The sequence below is a fragment of the Mobula birostris genome, chromosome 10, assembly GCF_030028105.1.
Source record: "Mobula birostris isolate sMobBir1 chromosome 10, sMobBir1.hap1, whole genome shotgun sequence".
Classification (NCBI taxonomy): domain Eukaryota; kingdom Metazoa; phylum Chordata; class Chondrichthyes; order Myliobatiformes; family Myliobatidae; genus Mobula; species Mobula birostris.
In genome coordinates, this window is record NC_092379.1 from 31,267,736 (window position 1) to 31,292,139 (window position 24,404).

Consider the following 24,404-nt stretch of genomic DNA (forward strand, 5'->3'; position numbering starts at 1 on the left):
TGTGGCAATTTGTCAAAGGCCTACTAAAAATCTAAGTACACAACACCCACCAATTCTACTTTGCCTATCCTGCTTGTTATTTCCTCAAAGAATTCCAACAGATTTGTCAGGCAAGATTTTCCCTTTAAGGAAATCATACTGACTTTGGCCTATTTTATCATGTGCCTCAAACATCATCCTTAACAATTGACTCCTGAGATCAGGCTAACTGGTCTATAATTTCCTTTCTTCTGCCTGCCTCCCTTGAAGAGTGAAGTGACACTTGCAAATTTCCAGTACTCCGGAACCACGCCAGAACCTAGTAATTCTTGAAAGATTATTACGAATGCCTCCACAATCTCTTCAGCTACCTCTTTCAGAATTCTGTTGTGTAGCCCATCTGGACCAGATGGCTAATCTATCTTCAGACCGTTCAGCTTCCCAAGTGCCTACTCTCTCTATAATAGCAACTACACTCACTTCTTTCCCCTGACACTCTTGAATTTCTGGCATATTGCTGGTGACTTTCACAGTGAAAACTGATGCGAAGTACTTATTCAGTTCATCACTACTTCCCCAACATCATTTTGCAGCTGTCTGATATTCACTCTCATCTCTCTTTTACTCTTTTCATATCTGAAAATTTTTAGGTATTCTCTTTTGATATTATTGGCTAGCTTACCTTCATTTTTCATCTTTTCCCTCCTTATGATTTTTTAGTTGCCTTCTGTTGTTTCTTAAAAGCTTCCCAATTTTCTAACTTCCTACTAATTTTTGCTCTATTATATGACCTCTCTTTGGCTTTTATGTTACTTTTGACTTCTCTTGTAAGCCTTGGTTGCATAATCCTGCTTTTAGAATACTTCTTCTTTGGGACATATCTATCCTGTGACTTCCAACTTGCTCCAAGAAATTCCAGCTATTGGTGTCAGCCTTGCTAATGACCCCTTCCAATTAACTTTGGTCAGCTCCTCTCTCCTGCCTCTGTAATTCCCTTTACTCTACTGTAATACTGATACATTTGACTTTAGCTTCTTCCTCTCAAATTATAGGGTTAATCCTATCATATTATGACTACTGCCTCCTAAGAGTTCCTTTACCTGAAGCTCCTCAATCAAATCCGGTTCATTATAATATATCAATCCAAAATAGCTGATTCCTTAGTGGGCTAACCACAAGCTGCTTTAAAAAGCCATCTTGTAGGCATTCTACAAATTCTCTCTCTTGGGATCCAAAATCAGTACCAACCCGATTTTCCCAATCTAACCGCATATTGAAATCCACCATGACCATTATAATATTGCCGTTTTGATACTGCCTATCTCCCATTGTAAGTGGTAGCCTACATTCCGGCTATTGTTCAGATGCCCATACATAACTCACATCAGTTCCTAACTCTACCCATGACTTCTACAACTTCCAATCTTGTCACCTCTAAGGATTTTATTCCATATTTTACCAACAGAGCCAGAGCCATGCCGCCCCCCCCCACCTACTTCCCTGTCCTTTTGTTAACCTCCCAACCATAATCTTCTTTCAGCCACAACTCAGTGATGCCCACATCGTCACACCTGCCAATCTCCAACTGCGTGACAAGATCATCAACCTTCTTCCGTATGCTGCGTGCATTTAAATAAAACACCTTCAGTCTGTATTCATCACCCCTTTTGATTTTGTCCCCGTTACACAGCAACTCATCCCATTGACTGCAATTTTGCCCTATCATCTGCCTGTCCTTCCTGACATTCTCACCACACACTGTCTCTGCTTCTATACCAACTGCCCCATTTTCAGCCCTACCACTGTTTCCACCCCCCTGCCTAATTAGAGGTTCTCAATCTGTGGTCCAAGGGCCACTCAGTTAATGGTAGGAGTCCATGGCATAAAAAAGTTGGGAACCCCTGGTTTAACACCCTCCTCAAACAGTTCTAGCAAACCTGCATGCAAGGATATTGCACCTCCTCAGGTTTGGTGTATCCCATCCCTCTTGCACAGGTCACACCTTCCCCAGAAGAGGTTCCAATGTTGCAGAAATCTGAAACCCCACCCCCTGCACCAGTTCCTCAGCTACGCATTCATTCACTTATTCATCCTATTCTTACCCTCATTGGCAGGTGGTACAGGCACCAATCCAGAGATTACTACCCTGGGGGTCCTGTTTCTCAGCTTTCTACCTAGATCCCTAAAATCCCTCTTCAGGACCTTCACACCTTGTCTACCTCTGCCAATATGTACCAAGAATTCTGCTGCTCACCCGCACCCTTCAGAATGCCATGGAAGCAATCTACGATGCCCCTGACCCCGGCACCTGGAAGGCAATATATCATTTGAGTGTCACCATCACATCCAGTCTAACTATGGTATCTCATATCACTACTGCAGTTCTCTTCTCCCCTCTTCCTTCTGAGCCACAGCACCAGAGATCTGGTTGCTGTGGCTTTCCCTAGTAGGTAGTCACCCCTTCCCCAACAGTATCCAAAGCAGTGTACTTATTAATTAGGGGAATGGCCACAGGAGTACTCTGCACTGGCTGCCCATTTCCCTTCCCTCTCCTGACAGTCACCCAAGTACCTGCCACCTGCAATGTAGCTCCGATCTAACATCTCCTGAGCTGAAGTTCACTGGGCTGCAGCTCCAGTTCCTTAACATGTTCCCTGAGGAGCTGCAGCTCTGTTCACCTGATGCAGATGTGGCTATGCAGGAGACTGGAGGTCTCCCAGAATTCCTACATCTCACACAAAACCCCTGGAGCCATTGTCACTGGACTAACAGACAAAGAATGAAGAAGAAACCGAAACCTAATGTGCCAAAACTTCCTTACTCTAACACCTGTTCACTCACACAATGGCCGCTTCGCTTGTCCCTACCTTATTTTTATTTGCCATTGTTAATGAACCTTGATTTGACTGAGCCACCAGAAAATGCTAAAAGTCTGTGAATGCTCCTTCTTAAATCTCATTGGCAAACCTGAGTTGCCTCCTCTCTCATTCCCAATTCAATTGGGCCGCCAGAAAAATGCCCGAAAGCCCGCGAACATTCCTTTTTAAGTTTCATTCACAGATCTGTGAGTTTTCTCCTCTTGCTTCCAATTCAATTGAGCTGCCGGGTGATGGAGCCCTCTATCACATTTCCTCTAATTTCTGGACTAACGACATTTTTCATCTATTTGTACCTTTAAGGAAATCCTGTTTATATTTAAAGCCTTAAGTTCTACCCTCAGAATTAGATTTTGATACTCTACATCTCATTTACTCCTCACATCCTCATACTTAAAATTAAACACCATATGCTCCTGCTATTTTCCATAGATCACTAAGCTTCACGTGTTGCAAGACCTCAAAATCATGCTTTGTCTTTCACAGAATCATAGAAACCAAAAACACAGAAGGGTGGTCGTTTAGTTCATCGTATCCATGGAAGATGTAAACTATCAAATTGGTCTAACTTCACTTTCTAGCTCCTAAGTTGTCATCTTGCAGGTTACAACATATCAAGCTGTTCCTCCAGGTACATCGCAAACTTGGTCAAGGCAATGAGTTACAGAACCTTAACATGCTTTGGTAATTTAAAAAATATTTTTCATCTCCTTTCTAATGCTATTATCTTAAACCTATGATCAACCAACTATAAATTACCCTAAGAGAAAGTACTGCTCTTCCTACCATTACCTTTGCCTCTTTTTGCAAAGAAAACAATTCCAGCCTGACACACATTTCATCATCGCAAACATGAGGAAATCTGCAGATGCTGGAATTTCAAGTAACACACATAAAAGTTGCTGGTGAACGCCAGCAGGCCAGGCAGCATCTATCTCTAGGAAGAGGTACACTCGCCGTTTCCGGTTGAGATCCTTCGTCAGGACCAATTGAAAGAAGAGCTAGTAAGAGATTTGAAAGACATTTCATCATGATTAAATTTCTTCACCTTGAGTAACTGCATAAAGTCTCCTCATCCTCATTACCACCATCACATTTTTACTTGTGAGATGTGGCACCCAAAAGAATATGCAGTATCACATTGGTGCAACACAGCAACAAGCTCTTCGCCAAAAACGATTTGTAGGAAAAAAATCAGCACGTACACGCATGCGCACACAGGTGCTCGCGCAAGGGTTCATGGTCATGGTAGTCTTTCTCGGGGTAAACACAAGTGTCCCGAATTTGACTGCTACTCTTGTCCATTGGCAACCCTACCACCTGTCCCCCCCCCCCCCCACCCCAGTCAGCCGGTCTGCAGTACAAAAAAGGTTGGGGATCCCTGCTCTACACTTCTCAGTGTCTTACCTTTCATTTCTCTAGCCTCCTTCTCCTCCCTCACAATTCTCCAGATTGAATCCCAACCGTTCCCTACCCTGGCTTGGAGCTGGAAGCCAGGTTTCAGTAGTCTCTGCAATATTATGCATCCATATCCTTGTGACTTCTACTATCCTTGGTTTAATCCATAATCTTTTAATTTGCCAAACCCTTATGACACCTGTTTATTCATCCAATCTCTCCTTTTGCTCTTCTGAATATAAAAGCAACTATCAAGAGATGTGAAAATAGGACAAAGAATTTCAAAATGGAGTTCAAGTCCTGACATAAATTGACAGAATATACTAATAAAGATGCATTACCAGTTTCAATAGACTTGCTATGATTCACATGATATAGTATATAAAGGACACAAGAGTAATATATTAATTACCGAGTCTCATCTGTTGCTATGAAAAGCACATCATCGGGTGCATCAATCCAGTTCATTCTCCTCCCCTTCATTGGTGGAAGGGAGCCGGGCTTCAGCACCTTAGAGTTTCTTGAGTATGGCTTCCCATTTATCATGTAACCCCGGTTAATGGCCGTCTGTGACACAAGGCAAACAATTACTACTCAGGAGTACAAGAAAAGGATCTGCAAAAGACAACTCCTCCTGTCCTTTAATCGTTCCATGTTACAAATGTGAACTCTGCAAACCTGAACCCCTTATCATTTTATATAGTTAAACCACATTTTTGTTTACATCTTTAACATATTCCCATGACACCTAATAGATCACCTGCCATGAGAACCCTGATGTCAGCAGTGGGTCATGAAGATTCAAACCCTTGCTATGCTATCCTGAAAGAGTGATGTGATCATGTATAGTCAGATCATGCACGTGCTATCTGCTTTTGAGAGTGCTTGAGGGGACAGAATAGGGCATGATTTACTCCGTGTCCATCCCATGCACTACTTACCTTGGGATAATTTATTCTGAAGATAATATGTGCTGAATGATCGATAGGATAACGTACAGAGGTTTTACATTGTTCTCTAATCACTGTGACACCAACAAGAGAATTTGATGACCGTGCTGAAATTGGACTTCGCACACAAGCACAAATTAAAATATACTTTAAAAAGAAACTGCCCAAGTTAAAATGTAACAGGCATCATGACACAAAAACTTACCATCTGTCTAACTTGTCCATGATTAGCTAAAAAACAAACCAAAAAGTAGTTTAGTATTGTGTATAACAATAACAAGAAAATGTCTCACCACCGGTTATATAACGGAGAAATGTGTTTTCAGATACAAAGCACAATGAGCAAACATTCTTAAAAACTCTGGGGAATAGAGTTTGGTGGGTAAAGTCAATAATCCATTCCTCCTACCAAATTGACCCCAAGCTCAAGTTTCATCAATGGACATTTTTAACCAACCAGCATTTTGAAGTACCTGAAGCATCGATGCTACTGATAACCTAATAATCAATATATTGGAAATACTTTAAAAAATCACACTGTATTCATTGGAACCCCACAAACCTTTTAACATCATCATCATGCCAGTGATATTGTCTGTTAAATCTGTATACAGGGGCTCAGGCAGCATATTTAAACACTGCTGTATCACAGACTTTTTCTGAAGCCTGTCTAGTTTTCTAGTTTTCCACTTCAGAGGCAATGAATTGTACAAAGGTGAGCATTGGAGTCAAAGGTTGAATAACCACACAATCTGTTGAGGCTTGGCTGCTAGGTATTACACTGGGTTCCCACTCCTAGTCACCTTGCTGTGTTGAAGACTGCAGGCTAGGACAGATTTGACACTGATGTCAGCCTTTGAAGAGGCAACAGATAGCAATTAGCACCCATTAAATTAAAAGTGGGGGAGGGAAAAATCACCTGTTCTCCAAGCCACAGAACAAACAGGAAAGGACTCTGTGCATGGAGGCTCACCACTGAATACACAGAACTCTGAGGAGTTAGTATTGGAACTGGACAATCAACAGAACAAAAGGAAAAAGACAACTGACTAAAAATGCTAGAAACACCAGCAGGTCAGTCAGCAGCCATAGAGAAGGAAACTGAGTTAACATTTCAAAACAAAAACCTGTCATGACAAGTTCTGACAAAAGGTCTTCAATCTGAAATGCTTATGTTTCGCTTTCTCTAGATATTGGTATACCTATTGAGTGTTTCCAACATGTGTTTGTTTATTAATTTCAGATTTCCAGCAGCTACATTGTTTAGGGTTAGGGTTAGGGTCAGGGTCAGGGTCAGGGTCAGGGTCAGGGTCGTCAAAATCTTCGAAAACTACACCACAGTAGTATAGCAATTGGTGCGAAGCTATTACAGCTTGGAGCGTTCCAGAGTTCAGTTCTGGCGCTGTTCTATAAGGAGCCCCTGTGCACTCGCACCCCCCCGCCCCCCACCACCCCTTGGTTTCTAGGGCTCTTTGGTCTCATCCCACAGTCCGAAGTCCGGGTAGGCTGATTAGTTATTGTAAGTTACCCCATCATAAGGTTAGGGTTAATCAGGTTTGTCAAGGGTTGCTGGGGCAGCATGGTTTGAAGGGCTGGAAGGGCCTATTCCGCACTGTATCACTAAATAAATAAAATTAATTTTCTATACTCAGTAAACTAAATGGAACAGATAGAGGTAAAGGAGAGACAAAATGAACCTAAGAAGAGCAGTGAGCTCTAGGACTGAAGGACCACCCTATGATACAAGGAATGGCAATCTGGGCAATGATAGCTCCAATTGGGAAGTGGAAAGATGAAGAATGACCACTTCACTTGATTAACTGGATTAATCTACTCACAACTGATCTATTTTGAAACCATGCCATGGACTCAGCACTAGTATTTCTACCACACACTGCTACCTTTGGAGGTTGGAACTTATATCTATCATGTGGACTTGGTAACAGAGTTGTTCAGAATTTTTTTGAAGCATTCCACCTGTTATTTCACTGGAGAGAATATAGAGATATTCAAAACTTCAAAAGATTGTGCAATTTGAACTGAAAAATTTGGTTTACAAGGCAACCTGGGATTTATAAATATTACTTGTCTCACTCATGAATTTCCATTGTTGCCCACTACTTTCAACTGCTCCAAAGAATTAGATTCTACAGTGACTTAGCAGCATTGCAGGATGAACTTACCACATTCCCACAATAATCTATCTTTGCCCCAAAGTTTCTGATCCTCTTACCCCCACGGCACAATTTCAGACTTAAATACAAACACAAAAAAAATGCAGGACTCCAACTGCAACCTTTCAAGGACAACTTCAATAAAAGCTTATGGCTGAATATTTGGATTGAAACTGACAGCCAGTAGTTAAAATAAACCAGGTCTGGCTATGTCATCCACTCTTCCTATCTGACCACACACTTCTTGGCTTTCAGACCCATCCCACATGAATACTAAAAGACCCTTTAAAACTTCCCTGGGTAGAATTAAAGCAATCTTCTGGATAGCTCTATTATCCCAGTTCTTAACTGGTCTGTAATATGAAGTACTCATTATAAAACTGATACTGAATACTCCTACTGCACTGTCCTGAATGCAGAGTACCAAAAACAAAGAACTGAAGCTGAAAATAGTTTAGAACATCCAAACAGATACTGAATGGGTATCCAATTGAAAGGCATTTTAATAACACTAAGAATATAAAATGGGAGAGCTAGGTGGAGTAGTTGGTTATATCCTGGCTCTGACATGGGTTCTATAACATTTGGACTAAGTCTCCTTAGCTTTAAAGGCACCATCTAAAGTGAGCTTGAGTCATCTACCAAGATTGCACTTGAACCAGAAAACACTCAGCACTGGTGTAGTAATAAAAATTTTTGACATTCAAGCTAAGTACTGTCTCTAAGGACTTGATAATGGCCTGCAAAGTATTCCCAAGATAATGCATTTCATTCAGGTTGATGGAATGATGAGCAGCTAATGGACATACAGCAACACCATACAAGTGAGAATATGTATGTAATACATACAATACAGTGACTTTCTCAACACAGTTCTAAGATTCACAATCTGATCATAACTCCTGCCCAACAGACAAGGTGAGGAAATGTTAAAAGCTTTCAAAAGCTAAGTCACTGTATAGTATATGTTACACAGACAACAAAGAGCAAGGGTGTGAAGAGCATCTGTATGAAACGTGCCACTGAAGTGTATGATGGCCTTCTAGTTTAAACTGTTCTATACAAAATGTGGCACAAATTGATGAAAACAAGCAGGCACAAGCCAGAATAGCAAACCGATAACACTCCAAAACATCCATGAAAATTATGGGTACCATCTCAGAAAGCCAAACACCATATAATATTACCACCTAAAACTTAAAATAGCTGTGTGTATCCAAACCCACTTCCAATCAAACAGCCATCACAGTGCAGAGTCTAAAATCGGAAAAAAGGAGTTTGTTCTTTCCTGTTTACACCCAGCACATTAACTGGGCAATCAGTTCTTCCAAGCACTAGAGTGAGTCAGCCATGGAGTCAATGCCCATGAATGATTGTCATACTGTCAACCTGGCCACACTTTCCAACAGAGATTCAGGATAGTCAGTGACAGCTCTGATGAAAGCTTACCATAGTGCAGCAAGACTACCTCCAGACTTTCACTTCCAGCCCTGGCTAATTCACTGAAGGCTGGTTTGAATGGGGAATCTCCCTGTTTGTTGGTCAAAGCATCCCATTATTTTGGCCAGCTGGGTGACATGTTCCATCATGATCCCAATATCATCAGATCTTCTAAACTGGTTTCCCTGAACTTGCTGTGCACTCCCATCATAGACTACCCTGCATGACACAGTACCTGAGAACAAACTTTACCTAAGAAATCAGAATAAGATCATTACCAATGTTTCCAAGGTGCAAACAGCCATATCCGTTTCACCACAACATTTCAATCCATGCTACTGCATGAAAGGTACACCACTGAAACCCCTCCCTTGGTCAGCAATATCCACCCAGAACAGTGGAGAGTTGGGAAATCACCACATGCGAAGTTAGAGAGCAACAAAACTGCTAGCCAAAGACTCACTCAGTCCTGGAACTAAGTAGATCCTGTTCCCAGACCAAAGTCTTGCTACGTACCTAAACCATTATATGAACAATTAATTCTACATGTGAAGGGAGTTTTGGTTGTTCAGAAACTGATCAATGCTGAAATGCAACACAAAGGCTGTTTTGGAGGTTATCAAAGCAAAAGGATTTGCAAGGGGAGTGACAACACAAAGCACTCACGATGAGTGTGTGGCCGTGTGCACGACTGCGCAATTGTCTTACCCCTAAACGGCATCAACAGACGTTTCTTCATAGTGCCTGGTAAACAAGGACCAACATACAGTAATGAAGAATAATACAGAACACTACATTCAGTTAAGCTGAGATACGATCAAGCTACAGTAAGCATGACTGGACTATTTAGTAAAGCATTATTAAGCTAGAGTTCTCAGTCTTGTCCCTCAACTCTATAGGAGTTACTAAGGAAACAAGGGACGCAATGGGATATAGGTTAGGACAGCATCATTATGACTCCAAAGTTTATCCCAGATAAAATTAGGCTCCATTATTGCAAGCCACTTTGTATAGAGCTCCCACTGTGGCAGGAACCTATACATAGCCTGTCTCAAGATTTGACTTAAAGATAGCAGAAATAGGTTATGGCCATGTCATATTTTGTTACAACTCAATCACATAACTTTCTTCTTATGCTTGGTGTTCGCAGGAAAAAGCAATTGTGAAAATATCATGGAATTGTAACTCAAATCATTGGCTGGGTATTCAAGCATCTGCGATATTCTGTACAATATACTGACCATCAATGCCGTTGTGCTGCTCATATCCACGCTTGCCCAGAATTGTTGGAGAGCCATGATTCAGGACAGGCAGCACCTTCGCAGGAGTCACACTTCCTCCATGTACAGCAAGACTAGGGACGGCCTTAACAGGTGGATGGAGTTCTGCAGTATAGAAGAATACATATTTAACTGACTGTAACATACACTTACAAAGTTTTGCTGAGGCACAACTCCATAAATGCTAGTGAAAATCTCACACTTTAGAGGGCGCATTGCTCCGTGTCCACAATATTAGGTGCACCTGCTCAGTAATGAAAATATCTAATCAGCCAATCATGTGGCAACAACTTAATGCACAAAAGTATTCACCCATGGTCAATAGGTTCAGTTGTTGCTCAGACCAAACATAAAAATGGAGAAGAAATATGATCTAAGTGAATTTGACCGTGGAATGAAATGCCAGATGGGGTGGCGTATGTATTTCAGAAACTGCTGATCTCAAGGGATTTTCATGCACAACAGTCTCTACAGCTTTTACAGAGAATTGTGCAAAAATCAAAAATTTCCTTGAGTGGCAGTTCTGTGGACAAAAATGGCTTGTTAATGAGAGAGATAAAGAGAAGAATGGCTAGACTGGTTCAAGCTGACAGTAAGGAGACAGTAACTTAAATAGCCATATGGTACAACAGTGGTGAGCAGAACATCATGTCTGAATGCACAAAACATTGAACCTTAAGTGGATGGGCTACAGCAGCAGAAGACAATGAAAATTCAGTGGCCAGTTTATTAGGTCCCTTCTTTATTGGGTACCACTAACTGTATACTAATTCCATTTACCAGCATTTAGCCTGTAACCCTCTCTGCTACAGTGCTTCATGTGTTCATCTAAACATACTTGCTTATACAACCATAAAGGAATACATTTCAGATTTCAATCACCCTCTGGTTCAAAATAAATTCTTCCTTATTTCTCCTCTGAAGGTACCTAATAACATGGCAACTGGGTATATGTTTGTGGTTTTCCACAACTGTAGCCCACCTCCTTCAATGTTCAACGTGTTGTGTTCAGAAATGTTCTTCCACACGATTGTTGTGCAGAAGAGTAAGAGTTACTGTCATGTTCGGTAATTGGCCTAAATGATTACTGCCCAGTGGCACTGACTTCAGCAATCATGAAGTGCTCCTGTTCCGCTAGAAAATGGTGTTTCGTACACCAGGATGTTGTTCATCAACTTCATTTGATACAATCATCCCTCAAAAGCTGGTAAACAGTCCTCGTTGAGATTCAACACCCCTCTCAGTAACTGGATCTTGGACTTCTTGATAGAAAGTCCCAAGTCAGTCTGAATCGGCAACAACATCTCAAGCTCCATCACATGAAGCACTGGTGCCCCCAGGGTTGTGTGTTCAGTGCACTACTGTTCACGCAGCTAACTCATGACTGCACTGTCAGATCCAACTCAAACAGCGGTTGTCCTCGTGAGTAATATTGATGAATCAGCATGTACAGAGGAGGTACAGGAGGCTTGTCATATGGTGTGACAACAACAGGCTGAGACTCAACGTGGACAAAAGAAATGATTGTGGACTTCAGGAAGACACAGGATAACAACTTTCCATTACACATCAATGGCTCTGCCATGGAGAGTGAAGAGCATAAAGTTCCTTGGTGTGTTCTAGCAGACTATCTAACCTGGATCCACACTTCCCCACTGGTCAAAAAGGCACAGCAATGTCTACACTTTGAGGAGATTTGAGGCGTGCAAGGCTCCTTGCCCCCATTCTAACAACTTTCTACAGGAGCACCATTGAGTGTTCTGTCAGGTTGCATCATTTTTGATATGAAATCTGCAAGGCAATGGACTGCAAGACCCTACAGAGGACAGTAAATACCACTAACAGAATCACACCTCAAAGCATTTTTGAGGATCTCCACCACCCAGCCCACAATGTTTTTGACTCACTATTGTCAGGAAAGAGGGACAAAAGTATTAAGACTGGGTAACAGCTCCTTCCATGCCACCACTGAGATCTTGTCACTAGGACAGTAAGCTGTTTACTGTACTGCTTACTGTCTATTTGTACTGCATACCACATGCATTTTGAATTATATTTTATTAACTTATTTGTGGTAATATTTTGTTTCATGTGTGTGATATATGTTTTGTGGGTGCACCATGGTCCAGAGGAATATTGTTTCGTTTAGTTGTATAGTCAGATGACAAACTTCAACTTGAATTTTCTGTCAACTTGAACCAGTCTGGCCATTCTCCTCTGAGCTCTCTCATTAACAAGCTATTTTTGCCCATAGAACTGCTACCCACTGGATGTGTTTGTATCTTGCACCATTCTCTGTAAACTCTAGAAACTGTTGTGTTTGAAAAGCCCAGGAGATCAGCAGTTTCTGGCACCAACAATCCTTCCACAGTCAAAATCACTTTGATCACATTTCTCCCCCATTCTGATGTTTGGCCTGAACAACAACTGAACCTCTTGACCATATATGCATGCTTTTTATGAATTGCTGCTTCATGAATTGGCTAATTAGATAATTGCATTAAGGAGCAAGTTTATCTAATAAAGTGGCCACTGAGTGTATATTAAAGATTGTAGTGTTTGCTGGTAAATACTAAGTAAATTGTGAATCTGTGCAGATGTGGCTGCTTACCCAAGTATTTTACTATAGATTCCAGGGACTTCCTGATGATGGGTTTGAGTTTAACTGATTTCTCCCCAATTTCTGGAAGTCTAGCAGTGCCTGTGAGAATAAGAATGAACATTAATACAACCAACAAACAGCAACTGTTAGTTTCATAACCTGTCCAACAGTTGACCACCAAATAAGAATGCATTCAACATGTATGAAGACAAGGAGGAAACCAAGCATTTCATATCATTAGCTTTTGTGTTCCACCTGACCACTGTCAGGTTTCCTCATTTTACCCTCTATTCCTCTCTTACATACATATTTTCACCACTCTTTGGTTAAAGAAACATCTTCAGAATTCTTAATCCGATTTCTAGGTGGCTGTCTTATGACGACATTTAGTTAGGCTCTTCTCCACAAGTGGAAGCATTTGGTATCCACTCTAATGAAACCTTTCAAAATTTTGAGGACCACTTAAGTCTTCTCAAGATAACAGAGATCTAATGTGCTCATCCTTTCCTGATGACGTAAACCTTCCCATTTCTGGTATCCTCTAAATGTTTTCTCTGCCTTCTCCAAATTCTCTGCATCCCTTTTTATAAACTGTCAACCGCAACTGAATACAATACTCCATGTATGGTCTTATTAAGCAATAATACACATTTAGCATAATGTTTCCTTCTTATGGATTCCTGAGTTGCTTGGTGTGTATTTCTTAATGGCCTTTGCTGACCTGTGGCTCAACTTTTATTTGTACTCCAAGAACCCTTTGCTCCTTATATTCAACTTGACTTGTATCTTCCAAGTGATCTCTCTTTGTATTGAAACACAATACAGTGCCGATAAAAGTATTCACCCCCTTGAAAGTTTTCATGTTTTATTGTTTTACAACATTGAATCACAGTGGCTTTTCGGACACTGATCAAAAGAAAAAGACTCGTTCATGTCAATATGAAAAAAGATTTCTACAAAGTGATCTAAATTAATTACAAATATAAAACACAAAATATTTGATTATATAAGTATTCACCCGCCTTTAATATGACGCACCAAATCATTACTGGCACAGCCATTTGGTTTTAGAAGTTACATAATTAGTTAAATGGAGATTCGTTTTTGGAGACCTGTGTGCAGTCAAAGTGTTTCAATTGATTGTAGTAAAAATACACCTGTACTTGGAAGGTCCAACTGCTGGTGCGTCAGTATCCTGGCAAAAACTACACCACAAAGACAAAAGAACACTCCAAGCAACTCCGCGGAAAGGTTATTGAAAAGCACAAGTCATGAGATGGATGCAGAAAATTTCCAAGTCACTAGATATCCCTTGGAATACAGTTAAGTCAATCATCAAGAAATGGAAAGAATATATCACAGCTGTAAATCTGCCTAGAGCAGGCAGGCCTCAAAAATGGAGTGACCATGCAACAAAGGGACTAGTGTGGGAGGCCACATAAAAGACCTATGACAATTCTGGAAGAGTTACAGGCTTCAGTGATTGAGATGGGAGAGACTGCACATACAACAACTGTTACCCAGGTACTTCACCAGTCACAGCTTTATGGGAGAGTGGCAAAGTGAAAGCTACTGTTGAAAAAAAAACTCACATCTCAGCTAGAGTTTGCCAGTCAGCTGGAAGAAGAATTGAGTTTTTTGGTCATCAGACTAAAAGCTAAGTTTAATGTACGCCGAATACCACACATCATCGAAAACAAACCATCCCTACCATGAAGCATGATGGTTGCTACATCATGCTGTGGGGATGCTTCACTACAGCAGGCCCTGGAAGGCTTGTGAAGGTAGAGGGTAAAATGAATGCAGTTAAATACAGGGAAATCCTGGAGGAAACCTGATGCAGTCTGCAAGAGAACTGCGACTTGGGAAAAAAAATATTTTCCAGAAAGACAGTTACCCATGCATAAAGCCAAAGTTACAAAGGAACAGCTTAAAAACAAAGTTAATGTCTTGGAGTGGCCAAGTCAGAGTCCGGACCTCAATCCAACTGAGAATTTGTGGTTGGACTTGAAAAGGGTTGTTCACTCACAATCCCCATGCAATCTGACAAAGCTTGAGAAGTTTTGTAACGAAGAATGGGGAAAAATTGCAATTTTCAGATGTGCAAAGCTGATAGAGACCTATCAACACAGATTCAAGGCTATATTTGCTGCCAAAGGTGCATCTATTAAATACTGACTTGAAGGGGGTGAATACTTAAGCAATCAATTATTTTGTGTTTATACTTACAATTAATTTAGTCACTTTGCAACGATCTGTTTTCACTTTGACATGAAAGAGTCTTTTTCTGTTGAGTGTCAAAAAAGCCAAATTCAATCCACTGTAATTCAATGTTGTAAACCAATAAAACATTAAGACTTCCATACTATTTATAGGCACTGTAATTATGCTGAAATTCATTAATCAAGTATTTGCCTATTCTGCAACTTGCCTCCTGTAATTTCTTGTAATCCTCCTCTATCTAATGAAGTAACACAGAGTTTCTATGAAGGAAGTGAGTTTGATACCATATTTATGGACTTCATAAAGCATACAAGTAGTCTAATATCCATGGAATAGCAGCATGGATTAAAAACATGGCAAAGCAACAGGAAAACACTGGAGGCAAGTGTATTCTGGAGTTCCCCAGAGTCAGTACTGGGACCACTGCTTTTCTTACTGCATTTCACTGATTCGTATTCAGGTGTAAATTTCCTAATTTGCAGATCACATAAAACTTGGGAGACATAGTGAACCATTAGAAGAAGATATGAACTGGCTAGTAGAATGGGCAAACAGGTGGCAGATGTAATTTAGTGTTGAGAAATGTGGAATGTTACATTTTAGTAGGATGAGAAGAGGTAATATACTGTAGAGGGCTCAACTCTAAAGAACGTTGAAAGACAGATAAATCTTGAGGTACTTGAGCACAGTTCATTGAAGGCAAGTTGGGAAAATGGCTAATAGCAGAAAATAATAGAAATATTCAGCTGGTCATATCAAATAGCATCTATGGCAGAAGAAACAATTTCACTTCAACCTGACCTGAAACATTGATTGTTCGTCTTCCCAGAAGTGCTCTCTGATGTTCTGAGTGTTTCCAGCATTTTCTGTCTCATTCCAGATTTCCCAGGTACCGCAGTTTTTTTTTCTTCCCATTTATTGTAAAACAAAGCATAAAGGCTCAGCCACAACTGGAATTTTATGCCCAGTTCTGGGAACCACAATTAAGGTGCAGGAAGCTTTACAGAAGGTGTAGGAACAAGGGAATTCAGTATTTGGGTGGACAGCAGAAGGTGAGGCTGTTCACTAGGACAGCAGTTAAAGGATCATTAAGGGGAGGGAGGGAGGGAGGGAGAGAGAGAGAGAGAGACAGAGAGTGAGAGTGAGAGTGAGAGTGAGAGTGAGAGTGAGTGAGAGAGAGAGAGAGAGAGAGAGAGAGAGAGACTTCCTATTGACACAGGGGTCAAGAAGTAGGAGATGGTGATCAACAAAAGAACCAAAAGCATCATGAGGAAATTCTGTTAAAGCAAAAAGTTAATAGCTTTGTGGACAAGTTTGCAGACAATAGTGAAGGGACAGGTGGTGTTGAGGAAGCAGGGAGGCTGCAGAAAGATTTAGGAGAATGGACAAAGAAGTGGCAGAGGGAATAGTGTTGGGAAGTATATGGTCTTGCACTTTGGTAGAACAAACAAAAGTATGGTCTATTTTCTAAATGGGGAGAAAATTCAAAAATCCGAGGTGCAAAGGGACTTGGGAGTCCTCATGCAGGATTCCCTAAAGATTAACTTGCAGACTGAGTCAGTGATGAGGAAGACAAATGCGATGTTAGCATTCATTTTGAGAAAACTAGAATTCAAAGATAAGGGTGTAATGCTGAGGCTTTCAAATGCACTGGAGTATTATGAATAGTTCTGGGTCCCTTATTTAATGAAAGGAAATTGGAGAGGGTTCAAAGGAGGTTCCCGAAAATAATTTCGGGATTGAAAGGCTTAACATATGAAGAGCACTTGATGACTCTGGGCCTGTACTCACTGAAATTATGAACAATGGGCGGGGGGCATTCTCATTGAAACCCGATGAATGTTGAAAGGCATGGTGGATGTGGAGAGGATGTTTCCTCTAGTAGGAGAGACTAGGACCAGAGGACACAACCTCAGAATAGGGGGACGTTCATTTAGAACGCAGATGAGGAAGAATTTCTTCAGCCACAGGCTGGTGAATCTGTGGAATTTGTTGCCACAGATGTTTGTAGAGGCCAGATTATTGGGTGTATTTAAGGTGGAGGTTGATAGGTTCTTAATTAAATTGTCAGGGCATGAAAGGTTACGGGGAGAAGATAGGAGAATGGGGTTGAGAGGGAAATAGATCAGCATTGATCAAATAGCGGAGCAAACTCAATGGGCTGAATGGCCTAATTCTGCCCCCATGTCTGATGGTCTTAAGTCAGGAATGCGCTGCCAAAGGAGTAACTGAGGCAGAAATCAACATAGCCTATAAGAGAGAGCAGGAAAAGAACTTTAAAAAAAAATCAGGACTACGGGGAGAAGCCAGAGGAGCAGCATTAAATGGATTACTGAGCCACTTTGGACTTGATGGTTCAAAAGTCTTCTTTTATGGAAGATATGATTCAACGTCACTATCCTTTCCTTTTCCAATCTTAATTTGGCATCACCTGAGAATTTAGGTACTGTATTTTCAATTCGAGATTCTAAATCTGTAAATAGTGAACAGCAGTGGTCCAGTACTCTCTGTTGGAGAACACTTTCTTCTATGTGAATACCTTTCCTTAGCTACATGCTACCTTCTGATGCTAGCTATCCATTGGTTTGCTATTTGTTTCAATATTCACTTATTTGTTTGAATATGTTTTAAAGTCTAGAAGCATTCTATTGTATAGATAGACACTTTATTGATCTCAAAGTAAATTAGTGTCATAGAAGAATTATAAGTGCACAGATATACAAATACTAGAAAATAAGAAAGAATAAAAAGTAAATTACCTCAAATAGTCTAACAGGTGGGCAGTTATCACTTCCCCAGCTATAGGTTGACTGATTATAGAACCTAATGATCAATGGTTAGAAAGACTTCATAAAGCGCTCTTTGGAACAGCACAGTTGTCATAGTCTATTACTAACAGTGCTCCTCTGTTCAGCCAAGGTGGCATGCAGAGGGTGAGAAACATTGTCCAGAATTCCCAGGATTTTCTACAGGGTCCTTTGTTCTACCACAGCCTCCAGTGTGTCCATTTTGATTCCTATAACAGAGCCAGCCTTTCTAATCAGTGTATTAGGCCTGCTGACATCACCCCTGTTGATGCAATTGCCCCAGAACACCACCGAATAGAAGATTGTACTGGCGATAACAGACTGGTAGAACATGTGAAGGAGAGGCCTGCATACTCCAAAGGACCTCAGTCTCCTCAGGAAGTAGAGGCGACTTTGGCCCTTCTTGTAAGTGGCCTCTGTGCCTATCATCCAGGTGCACTCCCAGGTCCTCACCATCAATAGTAACACAAAGCAGGGCAGGCTTAGTCTTCCTAAAGTCCATCACCATCTCCTTTGTCTTACTGATGTGGAGCCGCAGATGATTCAACTTGCACCACTGATAAAGTCCTCCACCAGGACTCTGCATTCATCCTCCCATCCTCCCTTTATACACCCAACAGATTGCTGAGTCATCAGAGAATTTCTGCAGATGACATGACTCAGCTTTGTATCTAAATTAGGCCAGTGGTGTTATCCTTACTGATTATTCATTATTGTCCCTTAGTTTCTAGGTGTTCTTCCAATTTCAACTTTAGTCAGAATTGCATTATTTTTGTTTCTACTGATGTTTTTCTGATTGGTCTATAATTTTCTTTACATGCTACACCCTTTCCTAAAAATGTTAGCTATCCACCAGTCCTCTGACAATACACCCAAGAAATTGCTCCTATCTGTTTCCTTGTTTCTTTCAATATAGTTAAATGCAATCTGTCTTGAGCCAGGGGTGTCACCTTCCTAATTTGATTAGTTTACTTGATATATCCTATTTTCAAAAAAATTTGCATCATTCAATGTCTACCTGTTCCATCTCCCTGATAAGTATCAATGCAAAATAATGGATTAATACTACCCCAGATACTTATTGTTACCTATAATATTGCTTAGTCTATCCCTCAATGTCTCTATTCCCAACAGCTTTTTATTTATGGCTGTAAAAGATCTCATTGTTTATGTTCATTCATAATGTAATACTTCTTTGGTTTCATACATCATTTTATCAACTTCAGCTTCTCCTTGTTTCCTTCATGCCTTCATATCATAGACTCTACAAGATGGTGCCAGCAAACAACGCTACCTAGGGTGACATCTTTCAGGTAGTTCACAAAACTGTTTCTTTCATTTCTTTTCCCTTTAAACGTGGCTCTGGTATCATCGCAGCCTGTGATCTACAGTTTGATGGTGTTATCAGGCCGATTAAGCTATCTGACCCTTTACTGTCTGCATGAAGAAAGCAGCCAAGGCCAAAATGCTTAGAAGCGGGGCACAAGTCCATGACTGACACAGTTTCTTGCCGATCACGCCAATTAAAGCGCCGAGGAAGATTGAAACAGTGGGAAGACAAGCTAGTGCAGCGCCATTTACCAGCCTCTCGCTTGCTGCTGCCAGAGGAAGGTGCCTACATGTAATAGTCCCTCCCTCTCACTTGCTGCTTCCGACGGAAGGACCCTACATTCCAATGGTCTCTCTCACCCTCGTTGCTGCCGAGAGTGGTACCGAAGTTCTGTTCCTGGTTTGTAGATCAGGTTCTTTCAATTTAGTGTTTTTATATTCTGTGTTTTCACATGTTCATTCTTGTTGCCATTTGCCCAGTTTGTTTTAATTTGCGTATGTGGGTGGGGAATGGGGGGGGGGGGGAGGGTGATGTTTTTCTTTGAACAAGTTCCATAGTTTTGTTTCATGGCTGTCTGGAGAAGATATAGAACATAGAACAGCACAGTGCAGGATTAGGCTATTCGGCCCACAATGTTGAGCAGAACCAGCTAAAAAGCAAATCAAAAACACCCAAACACTAACCCCTCCTACCTACACAATGTCTGTATTCATTCACCTTCCTTACATCCATGTGCATATCTGAATGTCTCTTAAAATCCTCTCATGTATTTGCTGCTACTGCTATACCAAGCAGTGCTTTCCAGGTATCCATCACTGAGTAAAGAGCTTACCCCTCATGTCCCCTTTGAACCTACCCTCTCACCTTCAATATATACCCTCTGGTATTAGACAGTTCTACCGTGGGAAACAGATACTTCCTGTCCAGGACTGTCTCTCATAATCTTGTAAACCTCTATCAGATCTACCCTCAGCCTCCGCCACTCCAGAGGAAACAACCCAAGTTTAGCCTCTCATGATAACATAGGCATCCATCAGTCTCGTGAGACCATGGATTTGCGCCTTGGGAGGTTTCCAGGGCGCAGGCCTGGGCAAGGTTGTATGGAAGACCGGCAGTTGCCCATGCTGCAAGTCTCCCCTCTCCACACCACAAATGTTGTCCAAGGGAAGGGCACTAGGGCCGATACAGCTTGGCATCGGTGTCGTCGCAAAGCAATGTGTGGTTAAGTGCCTTGCTCAAGGACACAACACGCTGCCTCAGCTGAGGCTCGAACTAGCGACCTTCAGACTTAACCACTTGGCCACACGCCAACTCATGATAACACATTCATGCCCTCTAAACCAGACAGTATCTTCTGCAGCCTCTCCAAATCCTCAGGATCCTTCTTATAGTGGGGCAACCAGAACTGTATGCAATACTGCAGATGTGGCCTAACCAGAGTTTTATAAAGTTTCAACATAGCCACTTGACTTTTGAGCTCAATGCCTCAACTAATTCCATAAGCCTTCTTAACTGTCTTATTGACCTGTGTAACCACTTCGTAACCAATGAACTTGGATCTCAAGATCTTTCTGCACAGCAATATTTGCCCTACCAAGGTGCCACACCTCAAACTTGTCTGGGTTAAACTCCACCTGCCATTTCTCTGCCCATATCTGCAACTGATCTATATAGTGCTGTATTCTTTGCTAGTCTTCTACACTATCCACAACTACACCAGTCTTGGTATTGTCCACAAACTTACTAATCCACCCTTCTATATTTTCAAGCAACAGCATCTGCAAATATTCTCTTGTTTGTGATTGGATATCTACATTTTCATCCAGGTCATTTATATACATCACAAACAGAGGTCACAGCACAGATCCCTGCAGAACACTACCAATTAGAGACCTCCACTGGTTTAAGTCCCTTCAATCTCTGGTCTTCTATGCACAAGTTCTGAATCCAAACAGCCAATTTGCCACAGATCCCATGCATCTTAATCATTGGATTAGCCTCCCAAGAGGAACTTTGTCAAACACCTTACTAAAATCTATGTAGGCAACACCCACTGCCCTACCTTCATCAATCTCTCTTGTCACCTTGTCATAAAACTCAATCAAGTCGGTAAGGCATGATCTGCCCTGCACAAAGCCATTCTGGCTCTCCCAAATTAGGCCATGGATTTCAAAATACTCATACTTCCTATCCCCAAAATTTTTCTCAAGCAATTTCCCTATAACTGACATTACATTGTATAGTCCCCAAGATTTTCGATTGTTCCCTTCTTAAATAGAGGTACAACACTAGCCACTCGCCAGTCCTCTGGGACCTCGCCTGTGGCTAGAGAGGACACGGAGATGCTGGTCAAGGTCCCAGCAATCTTGTCTCTTGCCTCCTTCAATAACCTGGGGTAAACTCAATCAGCCCCTGGAGACTTAATACTCATTAGGACACCCAACACTGCCTCCTCCTTGACCTCTGATATGATAGAGCAAAAATTAGTGGTAAGTTAGAGGATTTGGAAGCTTTTAAAAATCAACAGAAGGCAACTAAAAAAGTAACTAAGGTAAAGTTTGAATACAAAAGTAAGCAAGCCAATAATACATTGATGAGGACACCAGAAGTTCCTCCAGATACATAAAGTGTAAAAGAAAGGCATTATTAGATATCAGACGGCTGGAAAACAATGTGAAGAAGGGGACAAGTAAATGGTGAATGAACTGAATAAATATTTTGCATCAGTCTTCACTGTGGAAGACATTAGCAGTATAGTGGAAGCTCCAGGTGTCAAGGGGCATGAAGTGCATGAAGTTACCATAAGTAGAGAGGTTCTTGGGAAGCTGAAAGGTCTGAAGGCACCTGGACCAGATGGTGTACATCCCAGAGTTCTGAAAGGCATGGCTAAAGAGATTGTGGAAATGTTAGTAGTGATCTTTCAAGATCCACTAGATTCTGAAATGGTTCCGGAAGACTGAAAAATTGCAAATGTCATTTCACTGTTCATGAAGAGAGAGAGGCAGAAGAAAGGAAATGTTAGGCCAGTTAGTCTGACATCAATGGTTGAGAAGATATTGGAGTCGATCATTAAGGATGAGGTCTCAGGGTACTTGGAGGCATATGATAAAATAGGCCACAGCCAGCATGGTTTCTTGAAAGGAAAATCTTGCTTGACAAATCTGTTGGAATTCTTTGAAGAAATAACAAGTAGGATAGACAAAGGCCTTCTGAAGGCCTTTGACAAGGTGCAACACGAGGCTGTTAAACAAGCTAAGAGCCCATGGATAAAGCAGTGGCTAATTGACAGAAGACAAAGAGTGGGAATAAAGGGAGCCTTTTCTGACTGGCTGCCAGTGACTAGTGGTGTCCACGAGGGTCTGTGTTGGGACCAATTATTTTCACATTATATGTCAAGGATTTGGATGATGGAATTGATGGCTTTGTTAATATTATCGGCTATAAAGATAGGTGAAGGGACAGGTAGTTTTAAAGAAGTAAAGTGAACTTTGACAGACTAAGAGAATAAGCAAGGAAATGGCAGATGGAATATACTGTCGGCAAGTGTATGATCATTCACCTTGATAGTTGACTATTTTCTAAATGGAGAGAAAATACAAAAAACTGAGTTGCAAAGGGACTTGGGAGCCCTTGTGCAGGATTCTCTAAATGTTAATTTGCAGGTTGAGTCTGTGATGAGGAAGGCAAATGCAAAGTTAGCATTCATTTTGAGAGGACCAGAACATAAAAGCAAGAATGAGGGGTGACCTCATTGCAACCTATCAAATGGTGAAAGGCCTTAATAAAGTGGATGTGGAGAAGATGCTTCCTGTGGTGATAGAGTCTAAGACCAGAAGACACAGCCTCAAAATAGAGGGCGGTCCTTTTAGAATGGAGATACGGAGGATTTCTTCAGCCAGAGAGTGGTGAATCTGTGGAATTCTTTGCCACAGGAAGCCAAGACTTTATGTATATTTAAGGCAGTGGTTGATAGATTTTTGATTGGTCAGGGCATGAAGGGATATGCGGAGAAGGCAGGAGATTGGGGCTGAGAGGAAAACTGGATGAAATAGTGTAGCAGACTCAATGAGTCAAATGGCCTAATTCTGCTCCTTTATCTTGTCAAGTCACTTTTTGTTGTCAGTTCGACCATAACTGCTGGTACAGTACACAGTAAAAACAAGACAATGTTTATCAGGACCATGGTGCTACATGAACAATACAAGAACTACACTGAACTACGTAAAACAACACAAAACTACACTACACTACAGATCTACCCAGGACTGCATAAAGTGCACAAAACAGTGAAGGCATTACAATAAACAAGACAGTAGGCACAGTAGAGGGCAGTAGGTTGGTATTGAGGAGTCTGATGGCTTGGGGAAGAAACTGTTACATAGTCTGATCGTGAGAGCCCGAATGCTTCGGTGCTTTTTGCCAGATGGTAGGAGGGAGAAGAGATGGTATGAAGGGTGTGTGGGGTTCTTCATAATGCTGTTTGCATTACGGATGCAGCATGTAGTGTAAATGTCTGTAATGGTGGGAAGAGAGACCCGTTATCTCAGCTGACCTCACTATCCGCTACAGGGTCTTGTGATCCGAGATGGTGCAATTTCTGAACCAGGCAGTGATCCAGCTGCTCAGGATGTTCTCAATACAACCTCTGTAGAATATGGTGAGGATGGGGGGTGGGAGATGAACTTTTCTCAGCCTTCTCAGAAAGTAGAGACACTGCTGGGCTTTCTTGGCTATGGAGCTGGTGTTGAGGGACCAGGTGAGATTCTCCGCCAGGTGAACACCAAGAAATTTGGTGTTCTTAACGATCTCTACACAGAAGTCGTCGATGTTCAGCGGAGAGTGGTTGCTCCGTGTCCTCCTGAAGTCAACAACCATCTCTTTTGTTTTGTTCACATTCAGAGACAGGTTGTTGGCTCTGCACCAGTCCGTTAGCCACTGCACCTCCTCTCCGTATGCTGACTCATCGTTCTTGCTGATGAGACCCACCACGGTCGTGTCACCAGCAAATTTGAAGATGTGGTTTGAGCTGTGTGTTGCAGCACAGTCGTGGGTCAGCAGAAAGAACAGCAGTGGACTGAGCACACAGACCTGGGGGACACCCCCCATGCTCAGTATGATGGTATTGGACATGCTGCTTCCAATCCCGACTAGCTGAGGTCTCCCAGTCTAATAGTCTCTAAATGCCCCAACATATTACACACTCAACACTGATCTCCTAGTCCTCCATATCGTTTTAGTTGGTAAATACTGAAGCAAAGTACTCAACAAGTACCTCACCACATTCATTGCATCCAAGCAAATGTTTCCTCCCTTGAGTGGTCCCATCCTCTCCCTAGTTATCCTCT

The 24,404-nt window shown here is 41.6% G+C and overlaps 1 protein-coding gene across 3 annotated transcripts in view; it reads right to left on the reverse strand.

Moving 5' to 3' along the window:
- LOC140203938 (metastasis-associated protein MTA1-like) overlaps window positions 1–24,404 on the reverse strand; it is a 183,926-nt gene that overhangs the window by 16,406 nt on the left and 143,116 nt on the right. For 2 of the 3 annotated variants that reach the window (XM_072270113.1, XM_072270111.1), the window contains 5 exons: window positions 12,709–12,798; window positions 10,059–10,202; window positions 9,484–9,561; window positions 5,409–5,434; window positions 4,666–4,820 (listed from right to left, as the gene is read on the reverse strand). In XM_072270113.1, the coding sequence (XP_072126214.1) occupies window positions 4,666–4,820; window positions 5,409–5,434; window positions 9,484–9,561; window positions 10,059–10,202; window positions 12,709–12,798 (493 nt within the window). The remainder of the gene's footprint in view (window positions 1–4,665; window positions 4,821–5,408; window positions 5,435–9,483; window positions 9,562–10,058; window positions 10,203–12,708; window positions 12,799–24,404) is intronic. The other variant, XM_072270112.1, reaches the window with a different exon arrangement.